General features: G+C 39.0%; 1 protein-coding gene across 1 annotated transcript; it reads right to left on the reverse strand.

Moving 5' to 3' along the window:
- Positions 1-346: 346 nt before the first annotated feature.
- SLC30A5 (solute carrier family 30 member 5) lies at positions 347-24956 on the reverse strand. The gene is made up of 16 exons (XM_060761600.2): positions 24674-24956; positions 22913-23035; positions 18256-18322; positions 17667-17752; positions 16188-16275; positions 15740-15827; positions 14013-14089; positions 12319-12489; positions 10339-10627; positions 9527-9735; positions 7902-8059; positions 6742-6871; positions 4257-4473; positions 3434-3660; positions 2423-2551; positions 347-1239 (listed from the first exon to the last, which is right to left on the reverse strand). Exons 1-16 carry the CDS (start codon positions 24754-24756, stop codon positions 1069-1071), a joined length of 2313 nt encoding a protein of 770 aa, XP_060617583.2. The 5' UTR covers positions 24757-24956; the 3' UTR covers positions 347-1068.
- Positions 24957-24959: the final 3 nt, after the last annotated feature.

A 24959-nucleotide genomic window follows, 5' to 3' on the forward strand; every position in this document is an offset into this window, starting at 1 on the left:
AGCTTTCTCCGCCAAAGGGGTTCCTAAGACCATCAGAAACATGTGTCTTCTGATGGTCTTTGACCATCTACCTGAAACCCCCCCTTGTGCCCCCCCCCTGGGCTCCCAATCCCTAGGTTGAGAAACACTGTTGTAAACTGAGAGAAGTTGTAGTTTTTCTGCTATTTCAACCTTGCATTTTCTATGCAATGTTTGTATCAGACCACTTTTTTCACAGTGCATGTGATGAGTGTGATTTAGGTCACACTCTAAATAGAAGATAGCATGGATGTATCATTGCATTTTACAAAACAGATCGAACTTCTGAAGCTGTAGTTTAAGTAATAATATGTCACTAGAAAATATATAAAAATTATGAAATGTTTATTTTACATAGTGGTTCAAATTAATTTTTGCAACTGAACAGAAACAGAGGAGTGTATCAAAAAATGATGTAGTTTTATTTCTCCCTGGCTCATTGCCAATATGTCTATCAGATTTTCTTCTCTTAAAAAATTAGCTCATTGACGATTTTTAAATGGTAGAATCGATTACCCTTCATTTTACAAAGCTGAGCTTAGAAAATATGATTTTATACAGAAATGGAATAAATATAAAATTGTACAGATTCCATTGTATCTAATGAACAGAAACACCTTTTTGCATTAACCTTTATGTGTAAATACACAGACAGCAGCACTACTTCAAAATAATTTTGAAGACATTGTTTTTGGAGTTAATTTGTTTCTATTAAAACCTAGAATGATTTCCTTTAGGTCTGAGATGGAAGAGAAATGGTCAATATTCCTTTTTGGGGAAAGTGTGCAATACATTTGTGCTCATCCACACTCAGATAGCAACAATTGTTTTAATAGACACCAAATACAGTATTTTTACATCGCCACCATGTCCACATATACAGCATATGTTCCGAGTGTCCCATTACTTCTTAAACCACCTGATTAAGTTTTAATGTTATAATACTTTCCCCCCTAAAAATCCAAATATATAATATACATGTTTCTGTACATTTATGTGCAAATTCCCCTGATATCATCCAGATAAGGAACTGACAGACGTAGCTCTGAATCACATGATGTAAGTCCCATCTTTGTAGTATTTCAAAGATTCCATTTGTTTTGTCATAGCAAGGACATCATGAAATCCTGTACTGAGGCCAGACATATGCTGGAAATAGGCTTCTTTTTCTACCTGGACTGTTAAATTGTTGACACCAGCATCTTTGAGAACTGCTGAAACCTGAGCAGAATGAAAATATGAACATTAAATCTTTAGGAAATGCCTCTTTGCAGCTTTAAGCAAAATATATTTCATATGTAGGACAGATAGCAATTTGCATCACAATTATATTTCCACAAAGAATTGCATGAGAGAACAGTATTACATGTGAATCTTTCTGAACTCAAAAGCTTAACAACTATCTATACTTTGCTAATAGAGCACAGGATCAAAAAGTGGTCAATTGAGAGACCATGTTGGGAATGGATAAAATACCTGCAGGGCTCATTGAGATCCGACACAGAATCTATATCTGACATGCCCAGAAAACACAAAATGGATACATAAAAAACTTTATTTCACCAAAACATAGCTCAATGTTTATTTTCCATGACAGCTCTTGCCCTGGAGTCTTAGGTTACCCCATTGGATTTTAAAAAATCTTTCTGTATGACCCTCAACATGTTGAGATCTGCGGGGAAAGATTTTCTCTTAGTACCATCATTTTCCCAGCAAGAGAGCTTTCTCTGTGACTAATCCCAATTTATGACACTGTCTTTTCCAAGAGGTCTGTTTGACCCCTGCAGTCTTTCTGCAAGTAGATAAAAGACTTTTCACTTAAATAAGTTTTGTTTATTGTGTATACAGCAGACACAGCTTTATTGAGGGTATAGGGTTTTTTTGTTTTTAAACATATTCAAATGTTGTTTTATACTTGTTTTCAATGCTATTATTAACTTTTTTAACATAGAAATTTAATTTGAGTTTTAACTTTTCAGTTCACAATATTGAAACTGTGTTGTGCTTTAAAAAGTGTATGCTGCCTTGGATTCCAATGTTGGAGAAAGGCAGGATATAAACCAAACAAAACAATCAAATAATAAACTTTATCTCCTAAGTAACAATGAACAAAATGCAACATTTATTTTGAATTCCCCTATCCTTTCCCAATGTGTCTGATATACATAAGAATTACTCAAGAAGGCTAAAATTCTGAGTCTGCAACACAGGGGTGGTGAATCTCTGGAGCCCCAAATGCTGAGGAAGTCCTACTCCCACCAGGCTGGCTAGACAAGGCATGGGCAAACTTCAGCCCTCCAGCGGTGTGAACTTCAACTCCCACAAGTCCTAACAGCCTACATATGTAGAAAAACTGGAAACCATGGGCACTGGCGGTGGATAAAGAATTGGTACATGAAGTTACCTGCTGTATGATTCTCTGTTCCATGACTTCCGACATCACTTGGACATGTATAGTGCCTGCTACAGTGTTAGCAGAGTGACACCAGAAATGAGGGTCTCTGTAGGAAATGACACCATCAATGTTCTGGATCTGTAAAAACAACAACAACGATTATGTAGTAACAGAATATGTAATAATATTCAAAAGGAATGCTCAATCTGGATGGTTAGATTATTGCTAACTTACGAAGTTTCAAAACAAAGGCATTACATTTGGGGAATGCAACACTGGGAATTTAAATATTTAATACCAACTTGAAGAGTGCAGGCTTGGCCCCAGAGGAGGAAGAACAGGAATATGAACAAAGGGAATAAAATTGTCAAAAAAAAAAAAAAAAAAAAAAGAAAGAAAGAAAGAAAGAAAGAAAGAAGATGTACAAACCAAAGACCAGGAAGCAATATATCATAAGGAGCCATTAAATAGCAATTAGAGGATGACAGACTTGGCCCCCAAAGAAGAGGAGAAGATAAGTGAACAAGAGGAGCCAAATAAATCTGAAAAATTGAAAAAGATGCACAACAAAAAGAAGCAGGAACACAGAGGGAACCACCACAGAATGGACCCATGACAAAAATCAAGAGACAGTTTTCCCACGCCTCCAGGTTTTCAATTAAAAAAAATAATCTCCCAATATGGATTTTCCTCAAAAGATAATACTAAACTTTATTTATATTCTGCCCTATTCCCCTGGGGCACTCAGAGCAGCTTCCAACAAACAAAAGGGTAACCATTCAATGCCTCAATGAAAATAAGTACAAATATAATAACCCAGAATAACCCCACATAAAAGACATCTTAAACATAACAACTTAAACAAAATGTAAATAAAAAAATCCCAATTACCACCACACTGCAAACAGCAATGATTAATGTATTAAGATAATAAAACTGGAACTTAAGCACTCTCTGGGATTCTACACATAGCATGTGACAAGGAATTAAGGAAATCAGAAAACAGAGAGCTATTCTTACCTTTTCTAAAGCCATATGCAATTCTTTTTCATGGTCAGGTGGCAGCCTCAACAAGAGTACTTGGCAAGCATCTTTGATAAGTGGAATAACACTGAGAAAAATCAACGTAGCAATAAAGAGAGAGCAGAGGGGGTCAGCTATCAGCCATCCAAACTGTTGAATGAGTATTGTCGATATGATTACACCGACACTACCAAGGGTGTCTGCCAAGACGTGCAGAAATACTCCTGAAATTGGAAACAAAGCAAAACATTTATTTCAAGGATAGGAACACTCCAGGTGTCCAGGATCCATTTTATTTATCCTTAAGACCCAGTATGGGCTGGACAAGCCAAGAAAAAAATTGGAAAGATTATAGAAAAAACAACCAGCAGGCTGTGAGAAAAGGTCTGAGTGCTGCAAAATTCACCTTGGGGACTATACAAAATGGCCATCAGGACACATGCAGCCTGAAGGCCATATTTTACCATATTTCCATCATGTCCCCACATGGGGAACTGGAGCTGAGGGAGGGAGCTCAATCCACTCTCCCCAAATTCAAACTGTCCTGTCGGCACAAGGGTTTAACCTGCTGCGCCACCTGCTGCGCCACTCCAGAAGGACAATTAAAAACACAACAACATTTATGTGGTTGGATCTTTGTCAGCTGTAGATCAACTTACAAGTCAAATATCATAACTCAAGTTTTACCAAATACATATTATGAGCACATGCTACTCCACAGTACCTCTGTGAATCATTGTCCAGTCTAGCATTGTCATACTGTTTCCTACTCTCAACAATAGGAACTCAAAGGGCAAACAAATCCATTGCCTTGGCTTACCTCTCATATTGGTATTCATGCCACCTCCTGATGAATGTCCGTGACTATGACCATGCCCGTAGTCATTGTGGGAATGGCCATGACTGTGGCTATGGCCATGGTGTGAATGACCATGTTCATGTGCATGGCATCCTCCTCGAGAAGGTCCATGGGAATGGGCATGACTAAAGGCACAGATACCAACAAGGTTTACCAGTAATCCTCCAACCGAGACAGGCTGCACAAATGATAGGAAAAAATACCTTTAAAACATGATTTCCTCTCATCCATAAAGCCTAAGAAAGATGCATGTGTAATAAAAGCAGAGTGCCTATGGCTTTTCAGCTGTGGCTGGAATTTAACTCCTATCAGTCCTAATCAATAGAGACACTGGTCAGGATTATGGGAGTTGTAGTTCAATGAAAATTAGAAAACCAGAGGTTTCTCAACAGAAGAGAGATGAGAAGCCACTCCATCACCTCTACTGAATAGCCAGCTTCTCTGGCTGCTCCCCAAACCAGTTGTCACATAGCAACAACTCCTCCATGGGGTGATCTATAAATTTAATTAGGACATGAAGCCAGACCTGAAATCTGAAGCATTATGTAAACCATAGTTAGCATAAATAACCTAATTTCTGTGCTGATGTAAAGTGTGAGGCACTCATGTGCAATGGTTACAGTATTTGAAGGTTTTACAACCTTGTTTGAGCAAAATGCGATTTGCTAAGATAGAGATGTAACATTTTTGGAATTTTTGATATTGCAAGGAAAACTCTCCTCCACCTCAGTTTTTTTTAAAAAAAAGCAAAATAGATTTTTTTTTTTTTGGAAAAACAGAAAAAGGAAGAATTAGTACACTCTGCTACTTTGGGAACAAAAAAAAATCATATGTAAGTTGACTTAGCATCTAATTATGGCTGATATGCCAAAAGTGTAATTCCTTTTGTTTTTGCTAGTTGATGAAAATCAGGCAAAAAAGAAAAAAGAACAGAAGATGTAATCATCATTATTAAAACAATTGCTTTGTCTCCACTAGTTCTTATTACGTCAAGCAAACATTAAAAAATTAATTTTCATTTTAATAAAAACAAAAATTAAGCAGGCACAAAAATTATAATGATCTAAAACAGTATATCAGTGCTTTTCAAACAATGTGATGTGGGGCCACATATGTTTTAGCCTTACTGTATCCCATTTGCTATATGCAAAAAATTAGTTTTCTGCCTGATCTCAGATCATTCTCCCTGGCCTCTAAGTAATGACTGAGATGTCTTTGCGTTATTGTAGATAATTTATTTTCACTTGGATTCATATTGCTTCGTGCATCTTTGCTTTCAACAAATGCCACATGGGTGGCATTCAACTAAAATTCAGTACATACTGTCTTGTTTTATCTATCTATCTATCTATCTATCTATCTATCTATCTATCTATCATATTTATACCCTGCCCCTTTCACTCTGTAGGGGACTCAGAGTGGCTTACATATAGGCAGCAATTCAATGCCACACAAACAAACATCCAGCAAAATATACATATACATTAAAGCCAACCGCTAAAAACATGTCAAGTATTAAAAACTACATATTTACATTGTTCTACCTTAAATAATGCCAGTATCCCTTGAACCCAGACCTGAGCTCATAAACATATTTGGACTGCAATGCCTAGAACCCCTCAGCCAAGAGCAGCCGCTATTGCTGCAAAAATTACTTTTTAATATTATTACCTTTATTTATAACCTGCCTTTCTCCCCATGGGGACTCAAGGCAGCTAACACTCTACGCTAAACAGGTTTAAAAGGTACAATACAAAAGTTAAAAAACAATTAAATAACAGTGTGGTAAAAACAGAATTAGAATACAGTAAATGCACTAAAATGGCCTTTAAAACTCATCTTAAGAAAAGCAACATTTTCTCATTTGATGCTATATTGGTAACACTTATTTTCACATATTTCTTTCAAACTATTGTGGGTGATAAGAGACAAGGTGTGGAAAGCTCCTCAATAATCGTTTAAACTTGTAGAACTTATTTCTTCTGCCTTAAAGGGAGAGAATCCCTATCGAACAGAAGTCTAGTCAATTTACAGTCAATGTGCCACATTACAGAAGCAGAGCCTATTTTGGTTTTAGGATAGATGGAGCTTATATAACAGGAAAAACTTGATACATACACTGTAAGAATATTATATTCAAATTTGGCAAACATTACCAATGTGGATCAATACTTTATCTTATTACCATATATTTTTCAGAGGAGGATAAGCATTAATAAGTCTTCCTTCTATATATCAGCTAAAAGCTTTTTTTATTTTTAGTACTCTGGGAATTTGGCTCGAACCAAGTATAGTTTATTGCCTCTCATGCATCACTACCTTAGGTTAACATCCATGAAATGGAAAGAGCACCAGCAATGCTTGAATCCTTGTTTTCACCACATAGGTTAATATGCTCAGCAGAAGTAAATTCAATGTTAAACAGAAAATAAGGTGTCAAACTTACAGTCAACATATTTGTATCAATATCAGGAGGATCAACCAGCCTGGCCACAGACTCAATGAAGACGAAGAAAGCTATTACCATGAGGAAAAGGCCATTAATAAACCCAGAGAGAATTTCTACACGACCAAACCTGCAATTCAGAAAGGGAGGAATAAAAATACCGTAAGTAGGAGATCATGTTGCAGTGTCCTCAAATGCCTTAAAGCCCACAATTATTATGCTGGGAATAAGAATCATTTGATCAAGAAAATCAAACAAATGAGCCAGGCCTCTATGCATTTGGTTGATTTCCAGACTCCCTAATGGTATAACTATACAGTCTATTATGATATGGCATATTGCTAGATTGAAGGAACAATGCTAGTTCCTTCAAATGATGTAAAAAACATCAATGATTTTCTTAACAATTAGGCAAACCATAGCTGCTGGTCCACCTCCGAGCACAATTCAAAGTGCTAGTCTTGGCCTATAAAGCCCTATATGGTTCCGGCCCAGCTTACTTGTCCAAATGTATCTCCCTCTATGTCCCGCCTCGCAGTTTAAGATCATCCGCGGAAGCCCTGCTATCAGTCTCGCCAGCCTCGCAAATGCGTTTGGTGGGGATGAGAGACAGGGCCTTCTCGGTGATGGCCCCCCGCCTGTGGAATTGACTTCCCAGCGAGATAAGGTCGACTCCATCCCTCATGTCTTTCAGGAAGAAATTGAAATCATCGTTCTGCGACCAGGCATTTGGACAGCAGGCATAACAGCACTTTGGATGTGGAACTGAACTGGAATGGTTATATGGCTCATAATAATGTATTTAAATTGGTTTTAATTAATGTTTTATCTATTGTTTTAAATTGTTATGTTCTTGTATTTACTATGTGTTGCAGCATCAAATTGTTGCCGAGTGTAAGCCATTCTGAGTCCCCCTCTGGTGGTTGAAAAGGACAGGTCAGAAATGCCGGAAATAAAGAAAGAAACATATCAAATGATACTGGGCAAAACTGATGCACAGTTCAGATAAACATAAAACAACTTCCCCTGGTGTTTGGCATTATTCGCTCCTGTAATTTTTTTCTTTTTGTACTACAGCTCACAGAATCTCCCATCACAGCCCAGCTGTCACTCAACTGACATCTCTTAATATGTTTTAGTAATAAATTCAACGGGCTTACCCATAGGAGAAGATACGTGTTGCTTTCCATCTCGTCATCAATGCTGCAAACAGACCCATAACTAAAGCTGAACAGTCAAACAGCATGTGAAATCCATCTGATATCAGTCCTAGACTGTTGGTCCATACACCATAAAAGAGTTCCACAAAAGTAAAAGCCTGTAACAAATTTGAGGAAAATTTGGATTTTGTCCTTGAAAATAAAACATAAAATGATGTATTGTAAGAGTAAATGGTCAACAGATTTTGTAAAATTATCTCTTATTCATTTTATACTTCATATTAATGAAAGGGTTGTCATAAAAAAATAAGGAAAATAGATATATAATACTCAATACAGCATATTGTGTCACAAAGTGCATTCTGAATACTGATCTTAAAACCCTGCTTTGTAATATGTTTGCTGAGGCTATTAAAATGAGGAGATAAGTTTTATAATGTCTCACTCTCTCCCATATTTTATTACACAATTTTGTCTAAACCTCTTTTGATATAGCCTTATTTTCTAACTGTGATAATGACAAAAGGATATGTTCCTATCTATCTCTTTTTGCATTATTAGCAAGAACATGAATTTTTGAGGGCATAGCAACGTGGTCTTAACACCCAACTTAGCAGGGCTACTGAAGAAAATGGCTGAGTGCTGTGTCCATGGCAAGATGGGACAAAATGTCATCTCCTTTCCAGGTGGAACAGCTTCCTTGTTATTACTAACTGGATTGAATGGTGTAAAGCTGTTTATACTCAAAATGGGGACAGGATCATTCTTTCTAAAGTCAATATATGTATTCCTGATGTTTGGTGATAATATAATCTTGGATGAAGCAAACTGATTATTAACAAGGAAACATCTATAACACAACAGCCAAGAACTGTCAACATTGAAGATTAAAAGAAACTTTGAACACACTACATGCTCTCTAGAACCGTTTAGAACCTTCCCTCAGTTTGAAAGCAAATTCCCAAAGTGGCAAAAAGGGTGGGACAATGGTTTAAATGGTCATTGGCCATGAGTTTCTGAACTCCCTTAAATGGAGTAGTAAACTTGTCAGTTTTCAATGAGAAAGCCTTGGTAATAGTTGGATGCCTGTATACACAGACTTTGTATCAATGGATTCAATCATCCATGACAAAAGTAACCCCCTCCCCAAAAAAAATCCCCCAAAACAAAATTGGATTTTGCTATTTTATATATGGTACACAATTTTACTACATCATTGTATATAATGGGACTTGAGCATCTACAGAACTGGGCATTCATTGGAGATTCTGGACCCAAACCCAGTGAATACCAAGGGAAGAAAGAAAAAGGATGGGGTAGGAGGAAGAATGTAGTAGCAACTCTCAGACAGGTACAATGCAGCATAAGCTTTCATGGACTTTAGGGCACTTCATCAAGTTTAAGAGATTGTGTAACTTCCTTCTTACATAACTTGACTAGCTATCACTGAATAATTATGAAAGAGATAATGTCATCATACCTTAAAACTTGAGCAGCAGGACCAGATGCCAAGTTAAGTATTTTCACCTGGCTTTACATCACATCCAGCATATTGGATATTACAACTACATTTATACATCTCCCTGAATGACCTGAAAAGTTTGTTCAAAGTTTTGGGGACTTACCAGATTTAGGCACAGAAAATAGAAGATCTGCCTTGAGTCAGACTCCTCGAGAATTTGTTTTAACGAGTCTTTAATAAATCGAGGTAAAGACTGAGAGCTGTGTTGAAAAGCATCACCCATAAAATTGTATAGTGGTATTCCTTCTGGAGAATAACCAATGAGAGTGCCTTTCTGTCCTTTCCGTGTTGGAGACGACAGAATATTAGCAGCTGAAAAGATAATGAATTTGTTTGCATTTTATATCAACAGTGTAATACAAGCATTTCTTCTATACATGTTTCCAAAAGCATTCAGTAATAACAGAGTGGTTTCATAGCACACATTGATTGCATAATTATCTAACTGAATTAACTTCAAATCATACCAGCATTGGAAAGTATTAGTTTTCATGTCAGAATACAATCCGATGCCTCAAAGCATTGTGTTTTATGCTAGAAACTTTGGATAATGTGTTGTTGAAGAATTTCATGTCCAAAATCACTGAGTTGCTGTGAGTTTTCCGGGCTGTATGGCCATATTCCAGAAGCATTCTCTCTTGATGTTTCACCCAGATGTGGGCAAAACTTTAGAAGAGAATGCTTCAGGAACATGGCCATACAGCCCAGGAAACTCACAGCAACCCAAACTTTGGATACTTTGCAAACTTTTTATCTTAAATTGTTAGTGATGATTTTAAAGCTCAAAATGACAATTAAAGCTAACACTACTCATAGCATCAACATATCAAAGCATAATGAATCACTTTCTATCTGTATATGGAAAACAGATTAGTAATATTTCACCATTCTTCCGAAAGGAGACGCAATACATACATAATATAAAGAAGATGGCACTGACAATCACTCCTCCAGAAATAACATGCTCTGTGGTTTCTGGGTGTGCTGGTTTGCTCATTGCTCGAAGCTGGTCTGTTATTGGATGTGTCCAAAAGTTTCCAAAAAGTAGTGCACTAATAAAAATTAGAAAGGAGCCATAACGGGCACACTTTGAGACCTCCATCTTGATGGAGCATACAGATTCAACATAGAAGTCCAAAACCATAACAAAAAGGATAACCGTTAGGAAGGGCATGATGAGAGAAGACCAGGATTCTACTTTACTCTGCAAAGAAAAGATATAAAAATTAAGGAAGATTATTAAAAAAGTAACTGTAACATAGGCAGCAAAACTAGTTCATATTCAGAGCCTTGTGAAACTTCGGGCAGACATTCTCATTACTTTTCCTCCTTATCACAAGAATCTGCAAGGTTTATCAAAAACACTTTGAAGTTCTAAAGCAATAGGACATTTTCAGCATGTTTTAACAGTTTAGGAATAACATATTAAGTGATTTCATATATGTACAGTACTCTTATTTAAGAATATAGGTGTTACCTTGTTTGATCAAACCAAGGTCTACTGATTCTAGCATTCTTTGTAAGAATCCTAGCAAGCACTGGCATTTTGTATTTTAGCAGTCCAAAGCTTACCTTCTAACCATATTTGATGTATACTACAGCATATTTAAAAGAGGTTTGCTTATTCCACTGCCCAGTATACCACCAAAAATGTAATAAAATGTCTTTATTTGAAATATGTGGCCAAAGTTGACACAGTAAGTATTTCAAAAATAAAAACTGATTAAAACAGATAAATTTGACACTGATACTTGGCTTCAGTAAGAAGTAAGAATTGGCTGCATCCAAGTCATGTCATATTTCTTACTTTGCAATAAATAATGTAAAATATGGAATAATCCATCAATGAACTGACTTTTTTCATGTCAGGAGCGACTTGAGAAACTGCAAGTTGCTTCTGGTGTGAGAGAATTGGCAAGGGCATTGCCAGAGGACACCTGGATGTGTTACCATCCTGTGGGAGGCTTCTCTCATATCCTTGCATGAGAAGCTAGAGCTAACCCTGCTCCTCGGATTCGAACTGCCAACCTCTCTATCAGCAGTCGTGCCAGCACAAGGGTTTAACCCATTGCGCCATTGGGTCTAACAAAAATGACCTGATAATTTCATCACATGACTATTGTTTTATCTTCTAGGGCACAGGTGGGCAAATTTGGTAGGGCTAACCAAATGCTTACATGAAGCAAAACAAAGCTCCCCACACCCCCAGCCAACCCACCTCAATTTTAAAAAGCTGGAAACAAATGGTCATGCATGTGGAACCCATAGAACCTGTCTAAATGCAAAGCCATTACCCCAGAAATATATATATTTCATCTCCCCACCCCCCAAGAAAGGATTGGGGTGTTATGTTGGTGAAAAGTGCAATATGCCCTTTCCATCTCTTCAGGGAATTGTGCTTCAAAACATACATGACGTTCTAACGAGTGCAGGAAGTTGCTAATTGCCTCATTTCAAAATAAGCAGAGCATAATAATAGTAGCTTTCTCTGACATGTACTACTGAACAGTTTGTTTCTGGATACAATGCAAGGCACTGGTATTAAGCCAGACACCAATCTTGCTTGAACTGGGATCATCAAGTGAGACTCTGCTTTTGCACCTCGCTGCTTGAAGCTGCGAGCAGACCCTTTTCTCCACCTTGGTTCTATCTGACAGAATTTCACCAAATTACTTCATTTCTAAACTTCAAATCTTATTAAAACCTAGTGTTCTTCAGGTGTTCCATTTAATTTAGCATCAGAGGCTTTAAACAAAATCTTACATTTCACTAGATTTTTAGACCAGTCCTTTGCCTTGGGCACCTGTTTAAAAGGAACAGCAATTTATATATAAAATGTGATTTTAAAAATACATACATTAAAACTGTTTGCTTATCAGCTGTAGTGATACTTGCCTCTGTTGTCAGAGATAAAACAACGACCCACGGGCACAAAAGGATGACAGAAACAAGATGAGACAATGCTTGAAGGCGTTTGGCTCCACCAATATCTACCGAAAGCTTCCGGGAAGCTGTGTGAAAACCAACTTTGCAACACAATGCTAAAACTAGTAAGATGACTCCTCCCTGCAACAACAACAAAAGAGACAGAACGACAACATATATTGGTATGTATATCAAATATTTCCCACCTTCTTTACATGCTACTGCCAGTAGGGAAAAAATCTCCTTCCTTCCAACCCTTACAAGGTTCAAAAACAATGTATGAACAGACATTCTCCTTAAGATGCACTTGCATTCTTGGCAAACAGGAACAGATCGTCTGGGGAGGCCCTACTCTCGATCCCGCCTGCATCACAAGCGTGACTAGCGGGGACAAGGGACAGGGCCTTCCTAGTGGTGACGCTATGGAACTCCCTCCCCGAGGATATTAGATCATCCCCCTCCTTCCTGACTTTCCAAAAAAAAAAAAAAAAAAAAAGGTAAAAACCTGGCTCTTTGAGCAAGCTTTTGAGAATGCAGCGGACTAGATAACATGAACAATGAACATGGAGTGGCCAGACGATGTTACTGGAAAACGATTTTGACAAGATGACATTGGTGACTACACATTTAAATGGTTTCTATTTATGTTTTTATATTGTAATGTTGACTGTTTTTAATCACACTTTTATGAATGCATGGCATCGAATCATATCAATCTGTAACCCGCCTTGAGCTACCGTATGGTTGAGAAAGGCGGGCTATAAATGTCGTAAATAAATAAGTAAACAGAACATAAAGGTTTACATTGTTCTAGCTGATCACACTGCAATTTGCATTCTCCAAACTCTTCTTTCCATACTCTACAATCATGATCCAAACACTGGTGAATTTCTGGAAATCTCTAATTACCAAAGCATTTAATCTTACAAATGCATGACTGTGACTGCAACCCTGAATATGTTATGCTGCTCTATTATTGTGTTTTTCTCCCTTCAGCATACTTTTACTTTAAATATTAGACTATTTATTAAACTTTAAAGAGTTTCTGTACTTCTAGTGGCAAGATGGAGTCTACGATCTCAAGAAGTAGTGAAAATGAAAGCATAAAAATAATTTATATCTTTTCTGACAAGGTTCTTAGGATTTTCATAAGAATTTAATCTTTATTCAATAAGTTTCAATTAAAATGATATTTTTGCATAGAAAAAGTGTTGAGACTGGAGAATGGCAGCATACGAAGCAATAATAAAACAATAAAACTTGATTTGGAGCCCACCACCATCTCCCCAAAGCACTCAAGGTGCCACACATAAAATAGAATTGGATATCATCAAAACAATACATGATTTGACTGAATACAAACAATGGGCAGCGTCGATCGATAAAATTAAAAGTACTATATTAGTGAAAACTAAAATCAGAGGTCAATGTATTTGCACATATTGCACTGTATTTTACGTTTAAATTAAATTCACTATTAAATAAATAAATAAACAATACATAAATATATTTAATAATTATTCTGGCTCCCAAATATGTTTTTTAACAAAATTAAAAGCTATTTAAAAATTTGATAATTGCCAAGGGCAACTAGTTAAAAAGCTCACTCAGCTTCCTAACATCAAATAGTATGAATGATAGATCATATCAGCAGCAGCATTTACCTTGTGATCTGCAACTCCTAAGAAAGCGATGATTGTATAAAGTATGTGGGTTAGAGCACTATCATGGTGCCCTTCAGCTAAAGAAAAGAACGTTCAGGAAAACGCTAGAGGAATCCTACCCCTCCGCCCCCAGGCTCAGTGAAGCATTAACTTTTCTCATAAATAAATACCATCCCTGAAGAAACTAAAAAAAGGGTAAAAATGTTAATGACAGATATATAGCATGTTGTATTAATACATAGGATCTTTGGTAGATAACAAGCCTCTGTTAGAAACAATATACTGCATTTAAAAAAGAAAAATATCAATTCAAGTAAAATGGAGTGGCCTCTAAGGCAAGTTTCAACCTGCACATAAGAACAAATGAAACTGCCTGTTTAGACCAGAGGTGAGCAACCAAAGACGTTTCCTCAGGAGCTCCAGACTCCCCACTTGTTTTGCTGCATTATATTTAACTGGAAAATTGCAGAGAAAGATTTAGACAGAGAAAAATTATAGCAATTCTTTTAAATCTTTCAGCATTTTTCAGTACCAGGAATCAACTGTGGAAAGTATTTTGATTCATTCAGACAAGTGAAACAATAATAATGTATGCCTGATCCATGAATGAATGAATGGTTTATTGTACCAGCCATAGGCCATGACATCAAATAATATACAACCTTTAAAGGTACAATAAGCACTTTCCAATATAAATATTAAAACTTATTCTGTATACTGTCTTTTTAAAATTACAGTAGAAGTGACATGATAATAATAACAATGTCTGATTTCTGTCATCCCAAACTATCTCCATTTCCATTTCTAGCTTCCACTGTGGACTTTACTAATTTAGCTTGGATTGTTTGGGCTGCGACTGCAAATATGGCAACCTTTAATGTAATAAGGTAAAGGTAAAGCTTTCCCGACATTAGGTCTAGTAATGTCCAACTCTGAGGGGTGGTGCTCATCTCAATTTCTAAGCCAAAGAGCCAGCGTTGTCCATAGACACCTCCTAGGTCATGTGGTCAGCATAACTACATGGAGTGCTATTACCTTCTTGCAGAAGCAGTACCTATTGATCTACTCACATTTGCATGTTTTGGAACTGCTAGGTTGGCAGAAGTTGGTCCTAACAGCAGGAGCTCACCCTGCTCTCCAGATTCGAACTGCCAACCTTTCAGTCAGCAAGTTCAGCAGCTCAGCGGTTTAACCCACTGTGCCACCAGAGGCTTATATTTATAAATGTTATATTTTGGAATAATCCACTAAGAAGTCACACATAACTGCTGACTGTTGCCATGCTGCCCTTTCTTCCAAAAGGGTTCCCAGAAGATTGTTTCTAGGGTCATTATACTAAGGGCAATGTAACAGATAATGTATTAAATCTTTTTTTCCCCACAACCCACAAATACAAAGTCATTGGGCATGAAGGGTCCCCCTGTATCTTCCCTCTAGCCAGCCTGATGGCATTGTTTGGAAGCACAGGGCAACAAATTCTTTTTTAAGGGCTACAGACATTAATTCTTGAAGATATTGTTGATAATATTGGTCACTCTTTAGTAGAGGATACCAAGTAGTGAAATCCTGCTGTTTACTAGTCCTCAAGTTGTCAGATGCATCCATCTCAAGGATTTTATCTCTAATCGCCTTCTTGTCCAACTGCATTAGGTCTGTTGTTGACCCATCAAAATACTGATGGAGCTGGGCCAACCAGTATTGAGTCCAAACATGTTCAGAAAGGATACGGTGTTCTGCGATTTTAGCCATGAGGTCATCGTTATCAAAAAGCAAGAGGCAGATCACAGCAGTAATGAAAAAGACCACACCTCTTGTCTGGAAAAAAGGAAGTCAGAAAATTGGAAAAAAGAAAGTCAGAACATTTCTTAAACATACATTTATATATATATATATATATATATATATATATATATATATATATATATATGAAACAGCAAGAAGAATTCACAACAAGTCATCTTGTGAAATGGGTTTCAATATACTATGTTCTGAGTTTGCTCTGCTGTATTTCATCTTGAATTAGTTTCTCCTCTGAAAGTACTTGCAGTCCAAGAAGAAAAAAATCATACATTCTAGCTAGAATGATAATTTTGTGAATTTTGGGCAGATTTTATCATCACAATTTTTAGATTCTTAATTATTTATGGTATATTATTCACAAAAGAAATGGCATACCTTTGCTGGTCCTCCTCCTGAGTTTGTGAACAGTACGCTAAGCAGTGAAATGACAACGATATCACTATGCTCAAAAAGCAATACAGTTCTGAAAACAAAAGATTCAAATAATCTCATTACAAAATTTAATTTAAAAAAATCTAGATGCTTTGCTGAGGTGTTGGCTGAGGATTCTGGCCGTTGGGAACCCTCAAAAGTAAGTCCAATGCCCAGAACAACTTTGGGGACTCCACTCATCCTAGCAAGGGTGGAATTCTGGAGGAGAAAACATCTCTGTGTGTAGGTGTGCAACAGAAAGCCAAGGAGCTAAAGATCCATCTTATGCACACCTACTTTGCAGTCCCAAATTTGATGGATTTTATCCGCAGGTGAGCACATGCCACAACATTTACTTTCTTCCTGTCCTATGCATGTATATCCTGAAGGACAAAGTTCTAACTACCACAAATTTGGAAATCATTAGCTGAAATGTTGCAGAAGCCTGCCCTGGTTATCTAGTTTAATGCAAAAAAGTGATCTATACAAAATGGTGTCTCAGAGACTGATCATAAACAGGTGCAAGGAGCATAGAGGTGCAGGAATGCTTAGGATGCTTTTTCTCTATATCATCCCAGGCATATATCAGTATGTAGGAAGCTGTACGGAAAACAACAAACTTTCAGGATGTCACACAATACTGTGTTAATGCCATACTGCATGGTTAAATCAAGCTGTTGTTGTGGTCAAACAGAAAGGATAGATATATAGATACCATATGCTCATTAGGGATGCTCCCTTGCTTTTTGAAAACCAATTGTCTAGAAGGGCATCTTCACTTCGATATCTATTATTGGAAGTCTTGTATTATCATTCCCTTATGTGATTCCATCAAACATACACAGATGCTTTTAATGGAAGTCAAACATGATCTAAGAACAAAGATTTTCAAAATATCATTCTATATTTACCTAAAAATACACAAACAAACTTTAGTCAGAGTAATCATCACTTAGCAATGCAAGAACGCCTATTTCAGTGGTTCTCAACTTGTGAGTCTCCAGGTTTTTTGGCCTACAACTCCCAGAAATCCCAGCCAGTTTACCAAAGGACATTTAGTATAAAGTAATGTTTCAAAATGTTCTTTGGGTTTTTAAATACCTTACAACTTTACCCTTGGTTCGCTTCTGATTTGATAAATAAATAAATACCAGCTGTTAGGATTTCTGGGAGTTGAAGGCTAAAACATCTGGAGACCCACAAGTTGAGAACCTCTGACCTATTTCAATGGTATATTGGCTTTCCACAGCCAAAGTATCTGCTATCTTTGTCTAATAAAGCAGCAGGGTGGGCAAAGTATGGCTTTCCAGCTGTAGTTGGACTGTAACTCTAATTATTCTGACCCCCCAAAAATAGTGAAAGGTGCTGTAGTCCATTTATATTTAGATGACAAAACTCTGATTGCCAGTCATTTCTAACAACTTGTTTTTGAGACATATTTACCTTAGAGGTCCACAAAGGGTGAGGCCAAAAAACCACAAAAGTGAAATTATGCAGCCAACAACAGCATGTTTAATTATTTTGATCCACTGCAAAAGAAAAAGCAGCATCAACACGCCTGTACAAAATTTTACTGTCAAGTCATTTTAAAAAGCATTATTATTCAATACATTGTTTGCCAATTCAGAAACATACAATCCAAATGGGGTTAAAATCAACAGCGTCAGTATTATTCTCAACACAATGGTCCCATATCAAACTATTGTCAACATAATGGTTCCATGACGTTGCAAAATAATTATTGTAATTATCACAGTAGACAAAGCTGTTTTATAAATAACAAGCTTAACAATATCAGCCAGCAAATAAACAGTTCCGTCAAGACCCATCACTTCCTAAAATTGCAAAGCAACTGTACAAGGAAAGTTGTTTCCATAGTCCTGATAGAGCAGGGAATAAGAAAGTTTTACAGTAACTTTCATAACGTTGTCTTCAACACATAGGAATATCAAGATATCTACAATTTAAAATGCTAACAGAAAAGTTCAAAGCTGGAATGTTGTAAAGAAGCTTTCTTATTGAAATTACTCACCTGATGCTTGGTAACAGGCTTTCCAGATGAAAATGGCTTTTGAAACAGAATCATAAAAAATGCAGACCTGTGCAAATAAGGATTTCTGTTAGATTAAGTGACATTCACAATCAGTGTTCAAAGGCTCATCTTAACATGCTCGTCTCACACAATCATTGCGTTTTGCTCTTAGTGCTATAAGAAGAAAACAAACTCTGAGCTGCTAATTATGAATTAAGGACTATAGGACTTTTTGTAATTAATATACCGGGCTCTCTACATATAATTGCAATAATACTTCAATCGTGGATTTTTAAAATCATAAAACCTACATGACATTGTTGGCTCATGTTCACGAGGACTCCAAGATCTTTTTCACACGTACTGCTGTTGAGACAGGCATTCCCCATTCTGCATCCTTGCATTTCATTTTTTCTGCCTAAGTGGAGTATTTTGCATTTGTCCCTGTTGAACTTCATTTTGTTGGTTTTAGCCCATCTCTCTAAGCTGTTAAGATCCTTTTGAATTCTGCTCCTGTCTTCTGGAGTATTGGCTATCCTTCCCAATTTGGTGTCATCTGCAAACTTGATGATCATGCCTTCTAACCCTTCATCTAAGTCATTAATAAAGATGTTGAACAGGACCCAGGATGGAATCCTGCGGCACTCTGCTTGTCACTTCTTTCCAGGATGAAGAGGAAGCATTGGTGAGCACCCTTTGGGTTCGTTTGCTTAACCAATTACAGATCCACCTAACCATAGTTTTGCCTAGCCCAGTTTGTTTGCCAGAAGGTCATGGGTTGTTGTTCATTCGTTCAGTCGTCTCCGACTCTTCGTGACCTCATGGACCAGCCCACGCCAGAGCTCCCTGTCGGCCGTTACCACCCCCAGCTCCCTCAAGGTCAGTCCAGTCACTTCAAGGATGCCATCCATCCATCTTGCCCTTGGTCGGCCCCTCTTCCTTTTGCCTTCCACTTTCCCCAACATAATTGTCTTCTCTAGGCTTTCCTGTCTCCTCATGATGTGGCCAAAGTACTTCAACTTTGTCTCTAGTATCTTTCCCTCCAGTGAGCAGTCAGGCTTTATTTCCTGGAGGATGGACTGGTTGGATCTTCTCGCAGTCCAAGGCACTCTCAGCACTTTCCTCCAACACCACAGCTCAAAAGCATCGATCTTCCTTCGCTCAGCCTTCCCTAAGATCCAGCTCTCACATCCGTAGGTGACTACAGGGAATACCATGGCTTTGACTAGGCGGATCTTTGTTGCCAGTCTGATGTCTCTACTCTTCACTATTTTATCGAGACTGGACATTGCTCTCCTCCCAAGAAGTAAGCGTCTTCTGATTTCCTGGCTACAGTCTGCATCTGCAGTAATCTTTGCACCTAGAAATACAAAGTCTGTCACAGCCTCCACGGTTTCTCCCTCTATTTTCCAGTTGTCAATCATTCTTGTTGCCGTAATCTTGGTTTTTTTGACGTTTAGCTGCAACCCGGCTTTTGCGCTTTCTTCTTTCACCTTGATTAGAAGGCTCCTCAGCTCCTCCTCGCTTTCGGCCATCAGGGTGGTGTCATCTGCATATCTGAGGTTGTTAATGTTTCTTCCAGCAATTTTCACCCCAGCTTTGCATTCATCCAGCCCCGCGCATCGCATGATGTGTTCTGCATACAAGTTAAAAAGGTTGGGTGAGAGGATGCAGCCTTGCCGTACGCCTTTCCCAATCTTGAACCAGTCTGTTGTTCCGTGGTCAGTTCTGACTGTTGCTACTTGGTCCTTGTACAGATTCCTCAGGAGAGAGACAAGGTGGCTTGGTATGCCCATCCCACCAAGAACTTGCCACAATTTATTATGATCCACACAGTCAAAGGCTTTAGAATAGTCAATGAAGCAGAAGTAGATGTTTTTCTGAAACTCCCTGCCTTTCTCCATTATCCAGCAGATATTGGCAATCTGGTCTCTCGTTCCTCTGCCTTTTCTAAACCCAGCTTGAACATCTGGCAACTCTCGCTCCATGTATTGCTGGAGTCTTCCTTGCAGGATCTTGAGCATTACCTTACTGGCATGAGAAATAAGGGCCACTGTACGGAAGTTGGAGCAGTCCTTCGCATTTCCCTTTTTTGGTATGGGGATATAAGTTGATTTTTTTCCAGTCTGATGGCCATTCTTGTGTTTTCCATATTTGCTGGCAAATGGCATGCATCACCTTGACAGCATCATCTTTTAAGATTTTAAACAGTTCAGCTGGGATCCCGTCGTCTCCTGCTGCCTTGTTGTTAGCAATGCTTCTTAAGGCCCATTCAACCTCACTCCTCAGGATGTCTGGTTCTAATTCATTCACCACACCATCATAACTATCCTCAATATTATTATCCTTCCTATACAGATCTTCTGTATAGTCTCGCCACCTTCTCTTGATCTCTTCAGCTTCTGTTAGGTCCCTGCCATCTTTGTTTCTTATCATACCAATCTTTGCCTGAAATTTACCTCCAATGTTTCTAATTTTCTGGAAGAGGTCTCTTGTCCTTCCTATTCTGTTGTCTTCTTCCACTTCCATGCATTGCTTATTTAAAAATAGTTCCTTATCTCTTCTAGCTAACCTCTGGAATTGCGCATTTAACTGGGCATATCTCCCCTTACTATCACTGTTTCCTTTTGCTTTCCTCCTTTCTTGGGCTACTTCCAGTGTCTCAGCAGACAACCATTTTGCCTTCTTGGTTTTCTTTTTCTTTGGAACGTACTTTGTTGCCGTCTCCTGAACAATGTTGCGGACTTCTGTCCATAGTTCTTCTGGGACTCTGTTTACTAAATCTAGTCCTTCAAATCTGTTCTTCACTTCCACTGTATATTCGCTAGGAATGTTAGTGAGATCATATCTAACTGGTCTGTGTATTTTCCCTGATCTCTTTAGTTTTATTTTAAATTGAGCAATAAGAAGTTCGTGATCTGAGCTACAGTCAGCCCCAGGTCTTGTTTTCACCGACTGGATGGATGTCCGCCACCTTTGGCTGCAAAGGATGTAGTCAATCTGATTTCGGTGCTGACCATCTGGTGAAGTCCATGTGTAAAGCCGTCTTTTAGGTTGTTGGAAGAGAGTGTTTGTTATACACAGTGAGTTTTCCTGGCAAAATTCTATCAGCCTGCGTCCCGCTTCATTTTGTTCTCCCAGACCATGCTTGCCTGTGATCCCAGTTGTCATTTGACTTCCCACCTTGGCATTCCAGTCTCCTGTAATGAAAATAATGTCTCTTTTTGGTGTATTATCCAGTAGGTCCTGCAGATCCTCATAGAACTGATCTACTTCTGCTTCTTCAGCAGCTGTGGTTGGGGCGTATATTTGGATCACTGTGATGTTGAAAGGCTTTCCTTGCACTCGAATTGAGATCATTCTGTCATTTTTTGGGTTGTAACCAAGCACCGCTTTAGCGAATTTCTTATTAATTATGAAGGCTACTCCATTTCTTCGATGTTCCTCTTGTCCGCAGTAGTAGATCTGGTGGTCATCTGATGTGAAGTGGCCCATTCCAGTCCATTTCAGTTCGCTGACCCCCAGAATGTCTATCTTTAGTCTTGACATCTCACCAATAACAACATCCAATTTGCCCTGACTCATAGATCTTACATTCCAGGTTCCTATGGTGTGTTGATCTTTAGAGCATCGGATTCGTCGTTCACCTCCAGTACCGTCGGCCGCTAGCCTTCCTTTCGGCTTTGAGCTAGCTGCGTCATCACATCTGGGGCTAGTTGAACTTATCCTCTGCTCCTCCCCAGTAGCATTTTGGCCATCTTCCGACCTGGGAGTCCCATCTTCCAATGGCATATCGACATATCTCTGGTTGTACTGGTCCATTTAGTTTTCTTGGCAAGGATACTGGAGTGGTTTGCCATTGCCTTCCCCAGGGATCACGCTTGGTCTGACCTCTCTGCCACGACCGTCCCGTCTTGGGTGGCCCTTCACGGTTTCGCTCATGACATCATTGAGGTGCTCAAGCTCCAGCGCCCCGACAAGGCGGTGATCCTTTGCTGGAGTCATGGGGGAACTTGTCAAAGGCCTTACTGAAATTGCTTTTTTGTATTTCAATCTAAAGTTTATCATTTTATGTTATTGATATACTTTTAGCTTTTAACTTGAATGCCCTAATGTGCTGTGTTATATTGTATTTAACATGCTGTTTTATGGCCTGTTGACTGCAATAATATTAAAAGCAGAGAATACTTTTAATATGAACTGCATTTTTGTATCAAACCTCCACTTAAAAAGCAAGTGTGGTTTTACTGACCATAGAGTCATGCTGGAGGACCTAGAGGTTCTTAGAGATAATATAAATCCTTTAGTACAATCCTATTGTCAACCACTGAACATACCGCTGGGTTGAAGGACATAAGATTCCTACAAAGCTATTCTCTCAGATAAAATAAGTAGTTTACTTTATGCATGGCTCCTTCATTTTAAGAGTCCTCCTGCCCCCCTCCCCAATGGCCACGAAAGTGGAGGGTTTATTGCAATCAAAGCTAACACCAAAAAGAAAATCGTACAAGGGAGGCATTCCATAGCAATAAGGAAACATCAGAACTGAACTGTCCATTATGGCATCTACAGCTAATTTTCTATGATGCAAACAAAAAAGAAAAGGAGACATTTCAGTGCACAACCATTGAATCTGCTCAAGTGAAAATCAACTTACCCAAGCTTTACTATGAAGATAAACTGTACAAGATGAACTACTTTCAGGAGGTCATAGGATTCAAACAAGCCCAATGCTTTCAAAAATTTGGTTAAACATAGCAACACAATATATTTTGTCAGGCTGGAAAGAAGAAAAAAAGAGATTATATGAAATGGTGAACTGTGAGATTATTATTTTTTTGGTCGTGTCAGGAGCGACTTGAGAAACTGCAAGTCGCTTCTGTTGTGAGAGAATTGGCCGTCTGCAAGGACGTTGCCCAGGGGACGCCCAGATGATTTGATGTTTTATCATCCTTGCGGGAGGCTTCTCTCATGTCCCTGCATGAGGAGCTGGAGCTGATAGAGGGAGCTCATCCGCCTCTCCCCGTATTCGAACCTGCAACCTGTCGGTCTTCAGTCCTGCCGGCACAGGGGTTTAACCCACTGCGCCACCAGGGGCTCCAAACTGTGAGATGATACAGAATGATAATAAATGGACTGAATTTCCAAGAGTACTCAAAAAGTTATCCGAGGAAGTGAACACAGGCCACATGACCACTGACCAGCCATCCACTAACATTTCCCTATGTACAATTGTGAACTATCTCAAATGTATCTAAACTACTATATGCTCTGAATGTTTCTACTTACAGAGATTCCCAACTTTGGTCCTTCAGTTGTTTTGGACTTCAACTCCTAGAAATCCCTGCCAGTTTACCAACTGTTAGAAACGGTGGGAACTGAAGTCCAAAACAGCTGGGGGACCAAAGGTTGGGAACCACTGCAGAGCAGTGCTTCTGAATGAGGTGGGCCATAGTTCCCACTAGCTGCTAGTACGTGTCAAGTCTCCAAGAAAATAAATGCAATAATAATGTGGCACAAATATGGTACAAGTTTGGAGCATCATATCAGGTGGTTTTTGAAGCACTTTTCTAGATAGTAATTCAAGAAAGGAAAGCAGAGTGATAAAGATATATCCATCGAATGCAGTGGTTCTCAACCTGTGGGTTCCCAGGTGATTTGGACTACAACTCCCAGAAATCCCAGCCAGTTTACCAACTGTTAGGATTTCCGGGAGCTAAAGGCCAAAACATCTGGGGACCCACAGGTTGAGAACCACTGATCTAATGTATCAACAAAGTGCTATAGTCTTAGGCCTCTTCCACACAGCTGATCTCACATTATCTGCTTTGAACTGGAATATATGGCAGTGTGGACTCAGATAACCCAGTTCAAAACAGCTATTGTGGGATATTCTGATTTGATATTCTGGGATATAGGGGCTGTGTGGAAGGGTCCATAGACTTCATTGTAGTGGTTCTCTATGTATGTTTGTATGTACATGTATAATAGGGCTCCACAGACACCTACAGACTCACAAGAATTCTGATCCTGGAAGACTATCCTCCTACTGAGGACCCCTGGCCCAGAATATCAAGGCAGAAAATCCCACAATATCTGCTTAGAAGTGGATGATCTGTGTCCACACTGCCCTATATTCCAGTTCAAGGCAGATAATGTGGGATTTTATTCAGACGTGTAGAAGGGCCCTGTGTCTCTACAAGCAAGAACAAAGAGTTCTCTGCACAGCACTGGAACTGACTGAACAGGTTCTTAACAGAAGCCTTTGTGACTGGCACACACACTCCACTGAAGACTCCACGCAAGTGATCCCATCTCTACAGGTTCATTGTTTTTGCTGCAAAAGTCTGACAGGGCCAGTGTCTTCTGGGATTCAACCTATACAAGGCAGAGTGGTGCATGGGAGCTCTCCAGTTACCGGGCGCTGGGCACATCCACGGGCCCCAGCCTCCCGCCTCCGGCCAGGGCCTCCCCGCCGCTCCCGCTGAAGGGCTCCTCCATGGCCGGCTCCCCTCAGCCGCCGCTGCCGCCGCCTCGACTTTCTCGGCCTCCTCCTCCGCCGCCTCCTCTGCGGGCTCTCCTCCTCATCCTCGTCCAAGGCCAGGCCCGCAGGAAAGCAGACCTCGGCCCGCGACGGAACAGGAAGCAGCCGGCAAACTGCGCGCTTCCTTAGAGCCACGTCCTCAGTTGCCGCCGGAACTGCT

Source organism: Anolis sagrei, chromosome 2 (genome assembly GCF_037176765.1).
Source record: "Anolis sagrei isolate rAnoSag1 chromosome 2, rAnoSag1.mat, whole genome shotgun sequence".
NCBI lineage: Eukaryota > Metazoa > Chordata > Lepidosauria > Squamata > Dactyloidae > Anolis > Anolis sagrei.

What these genes read in the sequence shown, in the direction of transcription:
- SLC30A5 (XM_060761600.2), bottom strand. Translation starts at nt 24,756, where the DNA reads ATGGAGGAGCCCTTCAGCGGGAGCGGCGGGGAGGCCCTGGCCGGAGGC. An exon ending in TAGGAGTTGCAGATCACAAG is followed by an intron (nt 12,490 to 14,012) that starts GTAAATGCTGCT and finishes TTGTTGTTGCAG; the next exon opens with GGAGGAGTCATCTTACTAGT. An exon ending in CATGAATACCAATATGAGAG is followed by an intron (nt 3,661 to 4,256) that starts GTAAGCCAAGGC and finishes TTCCAATTTCAG; the next exon opens with GAGTATTTCTGCACGTCTTG.